This window comes from Podarcis cretensis (assembly GCF_951804945.1).
Source record: "Podarcis cretensis genome assembly, chromosome: 5".
Lineage (NCBI taxonomy): Eukaryota > Metazoa > Chordata > Lepidosauria > Squamata > Lacertidae > Podarcis > Podarcis cretensis.
The window spans coordinates 30,932,081-30,951,282 of NC_137174.1; the positions used below are offsets into that span (position 1 = coordinate 30,932,081).

Here is a 19,202-nt window from a genome sequence, read left to right on the forward strand (position 1 = left end):
AAACAACAACAAAGAAGTTATGCATTTTTATTTGCATTATAGCAATTATTTCTAAATTCACATCCATGCATGTAAATTAGCACATGCAAATTTGTTTTTTGGTCCTTTTTAAAGTGATGCATTTCCCCTTCTTTGGAGATATTTAAGTGGCCATCCAAGGGCACAGCAAAGCCGCATGAACAAATTTGGGAGGTAGATACATCAGAAGAAGCAGATAAAACCAGTGGTTAGAGCCTCTAGGAAGCCAGTGTCTCTAGTGCAATGCCTCAATTGACTGAGAAAGTGATCTGTATTTTAAATATTGATTTATTGATGAACACTGATCTCCTTCCCAGTGTGGGACAACTGCATTATGACTTTTTTTGTCAGCTCACATTCCTATATTGCTGGTAAGGGGGGGGGATCAGCACAAGATCAATTTTCTTGTCCCTTGTGTGAAGCCAAGGTGGAAATTAGAAAGGCAGAAGATCAAAAGAAGGTTAACGTGAGACTCTTTGACAACTAAATTAAAAGTGACCTAGTGAGAGGTGCTACAAAAAGTTAATTAACACATTTACTTTGCTACTAAATTCCTAGAGGCTGCTTCAAGTTATGCTCTTATAATATGAAAGGTGAGATAAGCAGATAAAAGATAGGAAGTTTCATTTTACCTGGGCAACCTATTTTGCCCATTAAATACTGTCCAATGTGAGTGGAAGTAGCTCAAAAGTGGAAGTAGCTCAAAAAAAGCTTCAGGTAGGGGTCCTTCCTACCGTTTGACACCTGATGTTTTTAACTTGAGATGAACCTGGATCTTCTACATGCAAAATAATATTCTACCCCTGAGATAAGGGGTCTTTCATGTCTCTCATAGGACATGGAGGGTGTCTGCACATGTAAGTGCCTGCCAACAGAGGTGAGAGAAATTATGAGTGTGGAAACCGACTGCTATGAAACATGCCCATTGCTACCTACAGAGATAAGAATGGAACATATGGATTTGAACATACGGTACTCTTTGTAAATCAGATTTGATCATAGCTAATATCCAGATATGAGCAGTATGGTTTGAATTCAGGCTTGCCAGTTCCAGCACAGCATTCTTGTCCTCAATGCCAATACGGAGGAAGACAAAAAACCCTTGTGGGCCATTGCAGTTCCAGAATCCAGCCACTGGAGCTCTTGATTTGTTCAGCATGATGTGTAGGTTGATTGGCAGGCCCCTTCCTTATACATGGTGTGCCGTTCCTATGATTTTGCTTTGCAATAAGCCACTACTATGTTTTGCTTTTTGGGATGCTGTATGTACATCTTGATAGCAGTCCTGTTGCTCCCATCCACACATAGCTCGAAGAAAGGTGCTTTCAGAAGAAGAAAACATTATGAAAAGCCTGACCAGGGTAGGATAAGTGCTGATGTCATCTGTTTGGTTGAGCATTGAATACCTATAGCACAAATGAAGCCTGGTGAGCTTTAGCTTAAGCTTAACAAATGTCTAAGCCTTGGTCCCATTTTTATCAGCTGTACCATCCTCTTGTGTCTAGGATGAACCCAGTAGATAAACAGCTTGCTGGAGTTACTGTAAAATACTTCAGAATTTTTAAGTGACCTGGCATGATTTCAGTGGCGTAGCGTGGGGGGTGCAGGGGGGGCCGGCCGCACCGGGCGCAACATCTGGTGGTTAGGGTTAGGGATAGGGTTAGGGGGCGCAAATCCAGGGTTAGGGGGCGCAAATTACTTGCCTTGCCCCGGGTGCTGACAACCCACGCTACGCCACTGCATGATTTGCCTGGACTAATATGCAGATTGGAACACAAATATCATTTGGTTCTAACATTGCCCTGAAATTTGCACTAGTGACCTACCTCTCTGTCTCTACTTGTCATTGTTCCTTAACAAAGGAATGAAGAAATAGGTGGGGAATCAAAAGCAGCCCTCCAGAGAGCTTAAAAGAAGTTAAGTGTGGTATCATGAGATTCAAGCAGGCAAAAGCAACTGATCTGAATCTAATCTACCAAGCTACACTGGGAGCAAATCAAGCAGAGAGAAGGATTAGGGGGTCAGGGTCTACCTGCAAAGGAACGGTCTCTTGAGTGATCATTCACTTAAGACCTCCAAAACCAAGTGAAAGGCATGCTGTCACAAAACAAGTAAACTTGCTTTCCTCCAACTTTTTGATTTGTTTAAAAGCAGCAGAACAACCTCAGCCTCTATCTGCTTGCCACTACTCACTCGCACTCCCAGCCAGTAAAAGCCCAAGCATCCACATATCCAGGGATATAAGTGTTTCGGTCTGCATGAGTCTTCTGTGAGGATTAACACCACTTCGCTTTATCCTATAATTTGATTCTGCAACTTCAAGCTTAGGAGGAACAGATATTTGAAGTGTAAGGATGTAAGCTCCGAGCGACACTACACCCCTGCTATGCCGAAATCAGTCACTCGCATTTAGTGCCCGCAGCATCACTGAACGGCGAAAGCTTTTCTGATTTGCAGACAGCTGTATGAATTAATACAACTCTTCATCACTGCCAGGACATGGAGACTCTGGAGCCTGAGCAGGTTGGCAACTGTCTGTTGGCTCCCAACGCTGCTCACAAACTCAGGATGGAGCAAGGCCAAGATGTCAGCATTACTTCTATCCATTGCCTTTGATTGAGAAAGAGAGAGATATATAGTTGAATGGAAACCCAAGATAAGAAGCAAAAGGTGTCATAGTGGCACCAATTATTCCTATCCAACTTTTCTTTTAGTGATAAATAAGGAGCAAAAACAAAAGGGTAGAAGTAAAACCTGTGCCTTTTACTAACCATGGCTCAGGTAGAAACTGGTACGGTCTGTCCCATCCTGCAGTCATTATTGAAATAGCAAGTGCTCCCCTCCCTTTACCCTACCCTGAACAACCGGCCATGAAACCTTTTAATAACATAACAGAAAGGTCAACGAGAGTGAATTTCACACTTCTTGAGCAAGCTGGTTGTTGTAAACTTCATAGCCTCCAGGAGCAGGAGATGCTGAGAAAGCAAAGAGCACCCTAAATCAACATTTGGTGGGGAGGGGGCTTTGACACTCTCCCCTGAATCTCAGGGAGTATTTTGTCCAGGAGCCAGGGAACATTTTTTCCATTTACAAAGAGGTTGCTCTTTCTGTTCATTTGATAGATTGATGGAAGAGGGGTTGTACACTCAAAAACAAAGTATGAATGACACAGTGTACAACTCTATTGCTGCAAGTTCAGCATCAAGAGCTTAAAGCCTCTCCTCTAAAGCCTAAAAAGCTGAACAACAATTCTATTTTGATTGTATTGCTGAGGAAAATGCACATGTGCTGACTGAGAAGCAAACAGAGGGAGGAAACAGAGCTTGCCATGCAGCTGAGGAGGCTGAACCAGCTTCTCTTTGGCAATACATTGATACACAGCCTTGGTATTGCTAACCATGTTAAATTTGGTACAGGGTACCTCTAGCCCTAGATCTGCAAAGCAGACCTTTTGAAAACAAGTCTTCGTAGCATGAGGCCTGCCTAGAGGCATTCTCTGCATTCCCATGCAGGCTGCAGAAGCTGCTGCCTTAAAGCCTGTGCTGTCCAGCTGTTCACCTGCAAACAAAACACTTCCTGAATCCCATATGATAACGATAAGCACAATGGAACTGAAGAGAGGAATGCAAAATAAGAAAAAGAAAATGGGAGAGAGCTCGCAAATCCAGAGGTAAAAATATTTCAGGAAACTATATAAATGCTTTCACAGGCCAACTGCATCTCCACCCAGAGCATCCTGTGGAACTGTGTTTGAACTCGTAAAGAGGAAAGGAGGCAGAGCAAGCTGGAAGTGGAAAGGAAAAGGAGGCATTGAATCCCTGCTGCTTGCAATCTCTGTTGCTTCATAGCTGATTTATAAGTGAAAAAAGGCAGCAGTTTCTCTGCCATCAGAGACTTGAGTGGGGTGAAATGCTACAGAAAGGCATGGTCATTTGTCATCACTGGTGAAGTTCTTTTTCCCTTTTCTGGTACATTTCATATACCCAGGCCTAAATAGGAGAGGTGGAAAGTCAGCAGTAGATAGTACCAGACTTTGGCTACTGGAAACTTGAGCTCAAATCCATGTTTTGTATTTCACTGAGTGGCCATCTTCTCTCAGCAGAACCTGTTTAACAGGATTGTTGTGAACCTAAACTACTGCCTTAGCCCTTACGCTTCTTTTTTTAAAATAATATTTTTTATTAATTTTAACATATAAATTATAAAATGTACCACAAAGCTTATCACTTATACAATCTTTTTGAACTTCCATCAGCACCTCTGATGATCCACCGTTTTCACCACTTCTTATATTGCCTTTACATCTCTTAACAAATCATCCTCTGCCTTATCCATTTTTACAATACTTCTAATAATACTCCTCACAAAACTTCTTGCAACCCTACAAACGTCGTCTGTTCTTCACAATTACTTTTCAAATAGTCCGTAAATTTACTCCAGTCTTCTGTGAATTTCTGGTCTCGCCGGTTTTGAATCCTTCCTGTTAGTTTATCTAATTCTGCATAGTCCATTAACTTCATCCTCCATTCTTCAATCGACGGTAACTCTTCTTGCTTCCATTTTTGGGCCAATAATATTCTTGCTGCTGTTATTGCATATAAAAAGAGCTTACATTCCTTTCTATTTATATCACTCTTAACCCTTATGCTTCTAGGAATATAGAGGGGGTTCAAATATTTTTTTTAAATGGGAACGTAAGCCTACCTGCAATGGCTCCCAGATGACATCCAGTTTCAGCTCACGTTTACCATTCATCTACATGTTAAGGTTGCAACACTTATTCAATGTAAGGCAATGTCTAAGCCCCTGTTTCCTTTTGCAACTGAGCCACACAGAGGTTCACCCAAAGCAGAACCAGGATCTAAACTAGGGTCTTCCGGTTCCCAAACACTATGCACTGTATCCCTGTAGAATGCTAATAAGCATTTTAAATTAGCAAATTGCTGCGCCATTCATAGCAACCTTGTGAAACTGGTTACTAGTTATTGCTATTTTAGAGAGAGGGATCTGGGGCAGATGGAGAGAAATGGGTGAATTTGCATGGTCATGGTTTAACAAGCCAGGATATGAATGAGCAGCATGCACCAACTCATACATAGACTCCTGCCCACCACTTTGCTACATCCATACAGTTAAAAATAGTACAGTACAATAATACAGTTAAAAACAATGTTGTTGTTGTTTAGTCGTTTAGTCGTGTCCGACTCTTCGTGACCCCATGGACCAGAGAACGCCAGGCACTCCTGTCCTCCACTGCCCCCCGCAGCTTGGTCAGACTCATGCTGGTAACCTCGAAAACACTATCCAACCATCTCGTCCTCTGTCGCCCCCTTCTCCTTGTGCCCTCCATCTTTCCCAACATCAGGGTCTTCTCCAGGGAGTCTTCTCTTCTCATGAGGTGGCCAAAGTACTGGAGCCTCAGCTTCACAATCTGTCCTTCCAGTGAGCACTCAGGGCTGATTTCCTTCAGAATGGAGAGGTTTGATCTTCTTGCAGTCCATGGGACTCTCAAGAGTCTCCTCCAGCACCATAATTCAAAAGCATCAATTCTTCGGCGATCAGCCTTCTTTATGGTCCAGCTCTCACTTCCATACATCACTACTGGGAAAACCATAGCTTTAAAAACAATACAGTACAATAATATATAATGATCAAGTACATATTAAATTTATGTTTATATAAGTATTTATTTAACTTAAGCAAATACTGAAACATCCAAAAAGGGGAGGGAGAGACCCAACAAGCTAAAAAACAAGACAAACTTACAAAAAAGAGATCCATTTGTGTATATATTTATTTCTGTATCTATTTTTACAAATAAGCAACATGTGCACCCCCTATCTTTATATAAATATTTCTCTTGTCTGAGTTAACCCATGCATGCACGCACATACGCACGCACGCACGCACGTGCACACACACTTATATAAAAAAATGCAATTTATGGCAGCAAACAGTCCATCCTTATGTCTATAATGCCCAGTTCTGTAATCTGCTTATTTCCTCTCTAGCAATTTCATAAGGATGCCACATCTTAGTTAACTTTGTTATTTCTAATTGTTCCCAACTTTTCTGAATTAAATCTTCGGTGTTCTGTTATTTTTTCCAGATTTTAGCGTATAATATCCTTGCAATGGGTACTATGTACAAAACCCTGTGTTTTATTACTTCTTTGTACTCTCGTCTCTTTGTGTATAATAATAATAATAAGCACAATGGTGGTTCTACATTTATCTGTATCTGTAACAATTCTCTGAGCATCTCACGTTACCATTTGCCAAAACACCCCACCACATGTGAAAGTTGTTGCCTTTATCTTTATGACATATCCACATTATGCAAACTTCACACCATATCTTATTATTATTATTTAGAAGCCACTAACCCTAGTTTCCAGGTTTTCACATAACTGGACACTCTGATTAAAAACTGAATTCTGGTTTGTTCAGCTGTTTGCTCACAGAGTGGCACAAAGTGGCAGTGAAGAGGCTGTGTTCACCCACCAGCAACTTGTGCACATCCCACCTTATTAAGCCAGGATATGATTCTGCAAACCACATAGTAACTTGTCAAATTAGCCCATGACAAAGGTGGAGCCTGAACTGGGTCTCTAAGATCAGTATCCACTGGACCATATAGGCTAGGCTCTCAGTTGCACCCTGAGACCCAAGCATCTAAATAGTAGCAACTTGAGTCAAAGCGTGTCAGAAGGGAAACAACCCCCCCCCCCCAACATTTCCAAAAGTGCTGGGAACAAACACTTCCTTGGCACAGGAGGTAGAGTGCTAAAGTGTCTATGAACCACCACCACCCTTCCCGGGCCTTGCATTTTTAAAACTGCCCATGTCTTTGCCTGAAAACTGTGGTAGGCTTGTGCAGCGGAGCCAGCTGTTACTCTGCTGTCACCAGGAAAGGCTGACACATACACTCCCGTATCCTAGGGACCACCCTCATTAGGCAGAACTCACAAAGCACAAAGGAAGCTACAGCAAACAGATGAAGAATTACTGCATTCATTCACAAAGGGCCTTGAAACTACACAAAATCAAATGGAACACGGGACAATCAGGAAGATATGATTGAGACGGAGGGAGGGAACCCAGTTTATTTACTGGCCTTTCATAATCTGTGTGCTTCTTTCTGAATCAAGCTTACATCTGTCTAGACTAATTAACTCCTTAAAACTTATGCACAGTCTGCTCTCTAACTATGCACACGCGAACCACTTTGGGCGTCGAATAGGAGTTTCAAAAGTGCGCCAGGAGTCTCTCCTTTGTTAAGGGAAGTGCACAAGGAAGGAAAGCAACAAATTACTCTTGTGGCATGTGAAGAGCTGGCATGGATTGCTCCAAGAAGATGGCATATTTTATCTTGGTTTTTCTCCGAAGCAGCTACCCCAAAGTAACAAGTGAGGTATGGCACGAGCCATGCATTGTTTCCAAGAATCACATTATTTAAAACACATGCACATAAACCTCCCACCATTCTATCAGCTGCCAAAAAACCCCCACTGTTAAATATTCAGAACCAGCCACTAGGAGTACACCAATAATTCATACCTATCTATATGGCTAAAACATAATAGCTGGGTGAGATTTTCAGTGATGCATGTGACCATTTAGATTCCTTCTCTCATCTTTTCCATGTAAGCATGATCCATGGACAATTGGACTAAGACACATCTGATAAAGAATAACTTTAAACATGTAACAGAACATATATGGAAGATCTATAAGGCCTAAGTCATTCAGAGATTGCTTAGTCAGATTGCCAAGTAATTCGTGCGTTTGTTTTTGTGTGGGTGGGTGTCTTGAAATCCAGCTCTGCTGGCCTTTAACAAAAGGTGCTACTAATCACTTATTTAAAAACTCACCAACATGTGTGTGTGTGTGAAAAGCAAAGCAGTTGATTATTGTGTAGCACAATATGCAGATTACTGAGTTCTTCCCATCACCATTCAACTTTGTCTAGAGAGTGTGCCACTTACATGAACAATCCTTCAAACAAGCAGCACTTCTGACATGTGCAGAGTGTTGCATCTCAAACAACCAAAGAAAGCAAACAAGCACTTTCCAAAGCCTGCTAAAAGTTTGGGATCAGCTGGGAGGGCAATCTGGATTTCAATGCTAATTGCATACATTCTGATTTATCATAGAAGATTCGACTCCTGGCATTTTGTATTTGCTCTAAAATGCTGGCATAGCTGGAAGTGCAGGGGTGTGGGGGGGAGATGCTGTAACAATCTCATTGTTTAGTGTCTGACAGCCTGACTAGCTAAACATCTGTTTGAAATATTAATAACTGTCAGATGGGAACAGCTCAGGGGCTCCGTACGGTTTCACACCATCTGTTTGTAGAATAAACACACTTACATGCATACACTTGGAAACATTTTGTCTGAGTTCTACATTCCTCGTCTGCTACAGTTTGCATATGTAGGTTGATGGGAGGTAGGGGACTGTAGCGGCCCAGGACCACATGGGCTGGTAAGTTTGAGCATGCTGCTGGGGAAAAGACTAACTGAGGGCAGGTACATGTTACACTGCAGACAACCTTCCCGTTCCTCAACTATGTGTCTCCCGATGAACTCCTGTATCACCCATAAGAAAGCAGCACATGTGGGCTGGACAACTACATCCCATTGTAGCTCCAAGGCACAAGTCCAGTGTATGTCCCCATGTATTTACAGACACTTCCCTGCCGTCAAACACTTCACATTTACCAGAAGACAGGTTGCGAAGAAACTGCAAATGCATCAGCCGCATAAAGTGTGAATCAGCCCAGTGAGTTGAAAACATGCAAAAACAAAACAAAAAACACACAACAAAAACCCAGAGGAAGAATTCATGCATATTTAACAACGGTGGCATAAAGACACCACCAACCATTTGTATTTTTCTTCTTTCAAGAGCCTCTTAATATTAGATTTATTAAAGTATGCTGGGCTTCTATTACAAGCAGTTAATATTGGGAAAAGGAGTATCTTGAAAAGATGTCCCTGGGTACTTTTTTAATTTCCCATTTGGAAGATATGCATATATTGCCCTCTTCTAATTTGGGTGCAAAGTCTTGATACTTCGTTTAACTCAACTGACTTTGCTTTTCCCCTCCTCCTGCTGCCCCAACCCAGGCTTAGTAGATCATGCTAAGCCAAACAGGCCTTAAACTGAATCCAGAATGCATAGGCAGTTGGAAATAATTCTATCCACCCCTCACTTCCTGATGTTTAGCAAAAGAGCGATCTATATGAATGAATGAGCATCACAGATTTGCAACAGTCTTTGCCGCAGCTAAATGATTCCTGATCACCTAAGGTACCTTCTGCCCAACTGACTACATGAGATTATCGTAAAGGGTTCAAAGATCACAGGATGTTCAGTACACTACAAGCACAGCTGGACTTTTGCCTTTTATCTCCTGTTTCCCACACATTTTCCTGTCTCCAACTGTCCCTGTGCTGACTATTCCATATTCTTGCTTTTACTTCCTCCCTGTAATTGTGATCAGCTCTGCTTCCTTTGCCTTCTCCCTAATAATGCTTTCAAAATCTCACATATCATCTGCAGAAGCTCTATCTTATTTCTGTTATGTCACATGGCCCTTGTCATTGACAGTCAGCGTAGTGTAAACATTGCAGTGTTGGACTATGACCTGGGAGATCAGGGTTCAAATCCCCATTCAGCCATGAAACTCACTGGGTGAACTTGGGCCAGTCAGCGCTTCTCAGTCTAACCCACCTCATAGGATTGTTGTGTGGATAAAATTTCCCCTTCTCCCTTGCAGCTCTTCAGACACCCTCAAAATCTGCTTGATAGGGTTGGAGGCAGCAGATTTTTGGGTGGTGAGGAGGAATAGGAAGTTCAGCTGCTCCACTTGCGCAGTGTTGGATACAACCCTGAGCATTTGACTGCCAATGCATGCTGAACTAACAACCAATAAGCTCAGACTGAAGCGGTAAGAGAGAAAGCATATGCACGAGTGACCTGTGCTTCCTTTTTCCATGCTTCCAGATTATGGTACAGAATGGGAGATGTCCTTCCCTAGCTCTCATAATCAACAGTGCGTTTAGCTTCCCTGCTAGTTGCCTGGAAATTGTCCTTTACTAAGGACCTCTGGACAATTAAGTCAAGTCGAAGGTGACTATGGGGTTGTGGCACTCATCTCACTTTCAGGCAAAGGGAGTCAGCGTTTGTCCACAGACAACTTTCCGGGTCACGTGGCCAACATGATGAAACCGCTTCTGGTGCAATGGAATACCGTGACGGAAGCCAGAGCATGCGAAAACGCCATTTACCTTCCCGCCACAGCGGTAGCTATTTATCTGCTTGTACTGGTGTGCTTTTGAATTGCTAGGTTGGCAGGAGCTGGAACAGAGCATTGGGAACTCACTCCGTTGCGGGGATTCGAACTGCCGACCTTCTGACTGGCAAGAGGCTCAGTGGTTTAGACCACAGCACCACCCGCATCCCTGGTTGTCCTTTACTAACCTCACTTAAAGGTATGCAAATCCATTTGGGGGAATCAGTCAGGTGTCTGCTCTCTTCATTAGGATGCCCACACTCCCAAGTGACTTCTGGCTTTATGCATATGAATTATGTTTTATCATAACTGCTCTGGAGTTGTTGGGGGTTTTTTTACAATGAAGAGGATAGAAATGTTTTAAAAACGAAAGCTTCATCATTTTCTAATGCACTTCTGGGCTGATCCATAGTTCTGTGATAGACTCTGAGCAACCTAAGAGTTTCAAAGGAAGAGGTACAGTGGAATGTACTTTTTGAATAGATGTACGAGTTCTGCTTACCAGAACACTCAGAACTGTAGTTCCCACGGTAGCATTCTCAAACAGACTGATGTTGTAGAGGACTTGGCTGAAAATTGGGCGGTTGTCATTCTCGTTGATGAGGTTAATCTTCACCCGTGCAAAGCCAACATGGTCTGGCATGCTCTCATTTGCAAACAGCTGAGTGGAAACAAGGAGTAAATGATGAGTATGAAATTTAATTTGTGTCTTTAAGAGAGAGAGAGAGAGAGAGAGAGAGAGAGAGAGAGAGAGAGAGGTTCTAAATGTCCCTTGATTTCCCTGAGTGGACTGTTATGACAGCAGCAAGCATTTGGCTGGCAGGCTACGCATCAGGATTGAACCAGAATTCCACTGAATATGCCTGATGCATGAGCATCTTTTCATTCAAAAGCTCACAGCTTAACACTGCCACATTTCCAGGTTACAGCCCCTGGATTTTAACATCCAGAGCCTTGAAGCTTTATTTTCCTATTCAAGGAAGTCAAATCTCAACCTTGCAATCAAAAGCATAATCCATGTCTAACCAAAGTGACGTCATTTGTAAATCCCACCAGTAAGGAAATTCTGACAATTTTCTTTACATTTTGGACACATTTGCTTTCTTATAAGGACATTAGGTACATTTTGAAGTCCATAAAATCTGGCTAGCATTCCAGGCATCCCACCTTTCGTTTTGTTTGAAAAAAATGTTTGCAGTCTTCAAGCTACAGAAAAGACTGATAAGCCTGAAAACTTAATATTGAATTGGTGAGGACAGAAACTTGGGAACTAGAGTATGTTCAAGATATGAACTGACCCAGTTTGGGAATCGAAATTATGAATATGGCCAGATTCCCGCTTAATTTGGGTTTGGTTCATAATAGGATGTGCTGCTGCTGCTGCCAATTAGCTCAGCTTGCTAGTTTTTACCACTCCTTCCAAGCAAATGTACCTCTCAGAGGGGTTGGGGAACTGGTGGCAGGGAGGGTTTGCCTGTGGGAGGCTGGAGAGGACTCTACTTAACTTGAAATGATGCTCTTGAGAGTCATTCATGCTGGAACTCACTGGATTTGTAGCACTGTGTGCATCTTGTTTCAAATGAGTTGAAGACACATTCATTATACGTAAACTAGAAGCCTTGCACTTTATATATTTCCAACGCTGCCCTTTATTCTGAAAAGTCATCCACTTCAGCTTTATATGCCTATCAGGATTTAGTTGTGGGTTCCAGTGTCATGTTTGTGATACAAGCATCAACGCCCTCAGGAACTACGGCATAGGGATTTGCCACTATCTTACCCTCTTAACTTTTAAAACCCGAGCAGGATTTAACCCAATGATTTACATTTCTATTTTATGCCCTGTAGTGCTCTAGGAAGGCAGGATTTTATTTATGCTTCCTTGCTGGTGTATAAAGGCCCACTGTCAAGACTAATAGCAACAGAGGCTGCTGGCATGATGTTTACAGAGCTGCTTTGACTTTCGAAAAATTTACAGCTCACCCAGACATTGGGACAAAGCTGAAGCAGGCATCTGGAAAGAGCTTCAGTGCTTGATAGGTGCATTTAAACCAAAGTTTTATAGAACATAAAACTTTTATAGCTTCAAAACATAAAAGGGAGGGGGTGTTCTATTTAAGCTTCTGCAGCTGGGGCCCTAAATTTTGGAAGATAACGCTCACAGCAGATCTCTTTTCATTTTCTTCTTCTTTTTTGGCCAAATTTTAATATTGTGAAAACAGTACGAACTGGGCAAATTAGCAAGAGCTGTGAAAGCCCCTCCACATGTGACATTTGCTTCTGTCCCTGATTTTTTAACAAACTTATTGCACTAATATTTTGTCCCTGCACCTAGTGACGCCAACCTCCTTTCCTATTACCCAATAACATGACAATCACACATGATAAATGATACAGTGTGGGATGCACACCACATTTTAATGTCATTCTCCCAAAGGTGACAGGCTAATGCACGCTTGTCAAATATATAGGCACACTGAGTTTTTTTGGGGCCTACAGTTCCTCCTCCTAACATTCCCTTAGTCAGCAGCTGCTTTTTATACCCATGTCTGATGAAGCACAGTCAGCTAAGATCATTTCCATTAAAGCAGGCCAATTATTCATCTGCTTTCAGAAGATCCAGAAGAACGCATCCAGCAGAGGATTCTTTCCTCTATACCTTTGGCCCTGCTGAGTTCATTCTGTTTGCTTTCCATCAGGACATCAGAGTCTCCAAGGTTCAGGCCCATTCCTCTTAGTATGATCCCCCACAACAGTAGTACTTTTACACATCACTCCTGTGAGGAACTGGTACTGGGTAAGTCAGATGTGCATGACCAAACTGGCACACCCAACATTAGATCTGGGAATGTCTTCTTCATTACAAGAGTTTTGTGAAGGAAAAATGTTAACAGCTAGAAGAGAAAACTTTTGCAAGCCTACTGTACTGATCCCACAGGACCAATTCAGGAATGAACTTTGTCCACTCACTTACAAGTTGATGCAGCATCCACTTTGGTCCTTTACAAGTTTCAAGGCACCAAAGAGTTCAGAGGCTTAACAGGTTGCCCTGTGTTCCAAAGCACGGGATCTCTCAGGTAGAAGGATGGTTTTAAAAGGTAATAAGTAACAACAATAATAACTTCCCCATTTGCCCCCTAGGCAGCTAGTTTGCAGTGAAAGGGCTTTCAGAAGGAAATCATTACAAAAGATAGTAACACAACAACATTAGTAAACATAACAAACAACAAACCATGACTTGTTAGTTTCATCCATATTAACTTCTACATGTCAACAGTAACTGGAGGAAGCTCACTGTGGTAAAGCAAGCAATATCATTCATCACAGAACATGGAGGCTGATTTTTATTTTTAATGGGAATGTTCATTCAAGTCATTCCTGTAATGAACATAAAAGTGCAGAAGGTGTTATAGCTAGTTTGATGGCGATTGTCATGGGGTATGTTCAACAAAAGGACCAAGGTAGGCACAAACTCCATGCAGCTGTGCTCCATTAAGCATCTGCCTATTCTGGCACAGCTGTCACATGACTTAATTCCTCCACTGCTAGGCCTATGGCATAGGGATCGTAAACTTTATGAAGACACACAAACTGCATTTTAACTACTTCATATAAAGTGGTACACCTGGAGAGGAATGACACAGGGAGGCCACATCTTAAAACAGATGCTGGGAAAAGGGACTCTGTGTAAAGGGACAAAAGAAAAGAACTTAGAAATGGGCTGGAAGCTTATTTGCTTATGAAAGAGAAGAGAGTAATGTTTATCTGAACTAGTCCAGTAGGATAGAAGCACATTTACAAATATGTTTGTGGAAATGAAGTTTCACAGACATCCTTTACTTAAAAACAGATGTCTTTAGCTGGTGTAGCATTATGATGAAGAGTGCCAGCTGACCAGCCACCATTTATGTCCTCAATCAGATCCCTCACCTGCAATGTTGGACAATAATACTGGTCTGCTTCAGTGGGCTGTTGTAAGAATTTTTGAGAGAACAAATGTGAAAGCCTGAACTCTTGAAACATGTTATACGGATAGTAATGTTGATTAGAGGAATTCGTCTTGCAATCAAATGTTTTATCATGTTAGTCACTGGGAGCTCATTCTATCATTAAGGAGTACTTCAAATTTGTAACTATTTTACTGCTAACTCTACTTGATTAATTTTGCCATACTCAAAAATCTGTCTCCACTCCCATATATTATCTTTCTCCACAATGAAGATGGATGGTATCCAACCATCTTCAATCTCTCTTATGTCTCACCCTCCCTTAAGTTGTTCATATATCTTTTAAAAGAATCCTTACAGAAAATTCGTAGCGAGGGATTGTCTCAAAGTCCAGCGGCACTGCAACTCTAATCCGGATATCTGCCTTTCCTTGAATTGACGTTGGAGAGATGATAAAGTGGTTGGAGTTGTTTCCCACCAGGTAAACTTCAAAAACACTGTTGAGCCCCTGAAGAAACAAAAAAAAAGGCAGTAATATTAAACCTGAATGAGCCTGACTGGTTGGTGTGCAGATAGGGATTACCAACACTAAACACATAGGAAAAGTCTACCCAACTCAACAGAAGAAAAGTGAACAGAACATAGCCTGAAGGTAAAATAACATAATGAAGTGTGCAACAAAAACAAAAAAGAGAGATGGAATACATTTTTTTAAAAAATGGCAAAGAAATAAATCTGTAAATATGGAGAGTGGGAAGCCACGGTTTGCTTGTGTCTACAAAACTCAAATAGTAGCAGTTTACTCTAGCAGCGACTTCGGCAGTCAAGTACTGGAACATCACTTCCATACTGGAACATAAAAACAGCCCTTCTGGATTAAACCAAAGGGCCCTCTAGTCCAGTTTCCCGTTCTCACAGTGGCCAATCATATGCCTATAAGAAGCTTGCAAACAAGACATGAATGCAACAACACTTTCCATACTTAGGCTCCCCAGAGGCATACTGCCTATGATGCTGGAGGTAATATCTAGCTATCATGACTAGTGGCATGGATAGCCTTACACTCTGTGGATTTGCCCAAGTACACCTTTAAAATTGCCCAAGTTGGCAGCCATCGCCATTTTGTGGTAGCAAAACTATGTGCTGTCTGAGTGCCTTTCATTGCACCCCCAGCCCAGCCCAAATGCCCATAGATTTCCAGGAAGCCTTGAGCACCATTTTTATTTTACACTCTTCTTAAATGAATATTTGGGGATCAAAAACACATTCAGTAGAACCTTACATCTTCTTGAAATATTAATTCCAAATGAATTACTATGAAATCTGTGAGACCACTTATGCATTTATTTATTTATTTTTGCTAAAGAGCACATAGTTGGTGTAAATCTCCCCTTAAGCGGCAGTAGTAGTAGCTATCCTTATCATAATGGAGAGGAGAAGAAGCCTCAGCATTAGAACTTGAGCAGAGAAGGGGGCAGCTGAAAAAAAAGAAAAAAAGTTTTGTTCCCCAAAAAACTGACACTTCACAATCTCCATGCCCAAACACTGCGCTCCTTCCCAGAGCCCAGCCCAGCAGAGCACATTACAATAAAGTTGAAAAAACCGCTGGAGCTGAATTTCCAATTTTCCCCCAAATGGAGTCAGTCTTCTTGGAAGGAGGGACCAATTAAATGCACGAAGGGGCACTAATAGCAAAAGCTGGCTGAGCGTGACAGCTGAGAAGCGGGTGACATGGCTAGAGAATCCCCCTTTCTATTTCTGCCTCCCTCCTCCCAACCAAATCCAACAATAAATACCCTAGAATGCAGCGGAAAAGAGCTAAAATAATATTGGTATTTATACAGGAGCCAGAGGTGAGGGTGATACCTCACAGACAGATTTAGGAAGACCAGGTTCCTATTCCAAAGATCTGGCAACTTGAAGAAGCCAAAAAAGTATCGTATTGAAATCTAAACTGAAAAGTAAACAATTGTAAATAGGGTTTTGTTCTCCAGGTAGCATGTGCAACATGAAAATAACCAGAATCTGCCGGCTCATGCTTCTGCTTATTGGAGAATGAAAAGGGTTCCCTTTCTTTTTCAAAATACAGGTGGGGAAAATGCCACACTCAGGACAGAAGTTCAAGATCAAATGTTCCTTTCTTCCATAGTTCTGAGGTGGAAGCTGTCTTCAGTTCTGGAATGAATAAAAGTAATTCATCCCAAAGATGGGATTATATTCTCTAATTTGCTAGAAACACCCCTTTTGAAGTTGTGATAACCATAGGCTGCACCAAACGAGGCAAATGTATCTATGCAATAGCATATAGTGAACATGTCAACAGATTTCTAGAGTACTTCCCTGCACACAGACTCAATCAAAGGCCAAGTCCTATCAATTGTAGAAGCTGCAGAACCTTTCAAGGACTGAGCTGCAAGAACACTTGAGGGCCTTGAAAGTCAGATGAATGAAATATTTACTTTAGTACCACAGAAGTAGAAATCCTGGAACCCCAAAAAAGTGGAACAAAAATTTAAACCTCCTAGAAACCTGGGCCATAGAAAGAATGAGGGCTCTCCTAACATTCATGGTGTGCCATTCTTTCCACCCTAAATGATGGGGATTTAGAAAGAAGGCAAGACAATCTCCTCAAACCTATTAAATGAAATGCCCCATTTCTGTTTGCACAAATCAGTAGAGAATTTATCTAACGTTGACTGTTTATTGAATAGTCATTCTGATGTATCTACAGGAAGGTTCTGTGATGTCACACCAAGCACATTTTCCAGCACATTTTCCCAACACTTTTGAAGCTCCCATTGGTGAAAGTGGAAGTTTCCCTGTTCTGGTTTCATGGAGCCATGGGGCCGATTTAAACCTACATTATAACACATGGCTATTTATGACTCGTTGGATGAACAACATCTGGCTACTCTAAACAAATGGCTCTTTTCTATCTTTATGCTTAATGATCAACAGTTGGCCACTTACGGTCAGAGTTGCTATACCAGGCCTCTGCTGTATATGCACTTCAAACTAATGCAAGTAAAAAATACAAAATCAGGTTTGTATTTCTTAAACATCATATGCAAGAATCTTTTACATCTGGTAGGATTCATGCTCCATCACCCCACTCACAAATTATTTACATAAACCATGAAAAACTAGAATTTTGTACTGGCCTTATTTCTGCCGTAATTCTTCAGCCTGCTTGCTTTTTTCTTTATTTACTTATTTTAACAAATTAATATCCCACCCTTCCTCCCAAAGGAGCACAGTGTGGTGAACAACAAGTGATAAAATAACAAAACTTCTTAAAGAAGATTCCAGTATAGGTGCAGACTAGGAAAAATCTCAGCTTAAAAGTCTCTAGATGGAAGAGGAAGGTCTTCAGTAGGCACCAGAAAGACAACAGAAAAGGCACTTGTATAATATTCAAGGGGATGGAATTCCAAAGGGTAAATACCACAAGGCTATAGGCCTGACACCTGCGTTATGAGGAATGGACCTCCCAATAAGAGGCAAGATCTTTCAGATATTCTGGTCCCAAGTTGTTCAGAACTTTATACAGCCAAACCAGCACCGTGAATTTAGCCCAGTACCTAATCGGCAGCTTTCAACCATGGGGTGTTGGTGATATTCTGCCCCAGGGAGCAACTAAGCTGCATTTTGCACCAGCTGCAGCTTCTGGACCAACCTCAAGGGCAGCCCCACAAACACCATGTTGAAGTAATCTAACTTGGAGGTTACCAGCATATAGACAAAGTGGTTCCCGTCTAAAAATGGCTAAAGCTGCCTTACCAGCTGAAGTCTTGAGCCTCTAGTATGAAGCTGCTCTTTTAGGGGGAGTGTGACCCCACTCAAAGCAGGCAAAGCTTATGACCCATGCAAATTGGCAAACCAGTAAACCTGTTAAGATGAGTGATCCACCCCTGAAAAGATCATCTGGAAAATATCCTTTGGAAGCATGTCACAGCAAAATCTCCATCCATGTGCAATTGTTTTGTATGCCATCAAAATAACCGCCTAATCTGAAGAAGCTCCTGGCAAAGGAGGACAGTAACCTCATTCAGCTGATGCTGAAGGAGGCCTCAAGGACTTGGAGGACACAGTCGAGTGTCCCATGTGACCTGCCCCACATCTCCTAAGCTAGTCTGTGGCCCTCAGGTGTGAGGATGAAATAAGATTCTACTGCCAGTTGACTTCTGCACATGGAATGGGAGGTGGTCGCAATGCTGGCCTTTGCCTCAGGCAGCAAAATATCTTGGGCAGCCCTGAAAAACAGTGTTGGTCGGTGCTTGCTGTCAGGAGATACAACTGCACTGATTCGCCAGATAGGTAAGCTGGGTAAAATAAAGGCAGGCAGGATTGGAGAAAGCAGACATGTGGGCACTTGCCAAGGAAGTAAGCAGGTACAGGCAGCTTGATAGGACTTTAGTGTTTACTTAAGAGACAAACTGCTCAACCTGGGAAGCCGGACTGGAGCCTGAGGTTTTATAAGGCCTGGTGAAGCATCACTGCCTTATTATGTCCTCTGACAATTGCTGAGTAGGCAATCTGCAGTACTTCCTTCTAAGCAGCTGCACTGATGGAGAAGGGCAGAAGCTCTCTCTTCTGGGAAGCTGCCATGTGGCACAAAGGGCTATACAAAACTTGCACCTTACAGACCCGGCAGGGATTTGGCTGTGTGTCTATTGCAGTTATTAGAGTCCAGGTAATATGTAACTTTTGCATAAGGTGTTGTCACAGGCTCAGCTACAGAAATAAGGTGAGAAAGCCACAGAAATGTCTTCACCACTCTTTAGCTGGGATGGATCTCTCATGTTCCATCATTGCTCTGGGAGCAGGTGCCTTTCATCACGGTAAGCTGCTGTCGATTTTCTTGGAGCCCAAGAGGATAATTTTTTTGTTGGGGTGGGGGGAAGGAGGCGTGATAATGTTGAACATCAAAAGAAGCCC

At 42.1% G+C, this 19,202-nt stretch overlaps 1 protein-coding gene across 1 annotated transcript in view; it reads right to left on the bottom strand.

The window, feature by feature from the left end:
- CDH23 (cadherin related 23) overlaps window positions 1-19,202 on the bottom strand; it is a 398,468-nt gene that overhangs the window by 194,445 nt on the left and 184,821 nt on the right. Inside the window, exons 12-13 of the mRNA XM_079976255.1 lie at window positions 14,623-14,772; window positions 10,820-10,978 (exon numbers count right to left, since the gene is read on the bottom strand). Of these exons, the coding sequence (XP_079832381.1) occupies window positions 10,820-10,978; window positions 14,623-14,772 (309 nt within the window). The remainder of the gene's footprint in view (window positions 1-10,819; window positions 10,979-14,622; window positions 14,773-19,202) is intronic.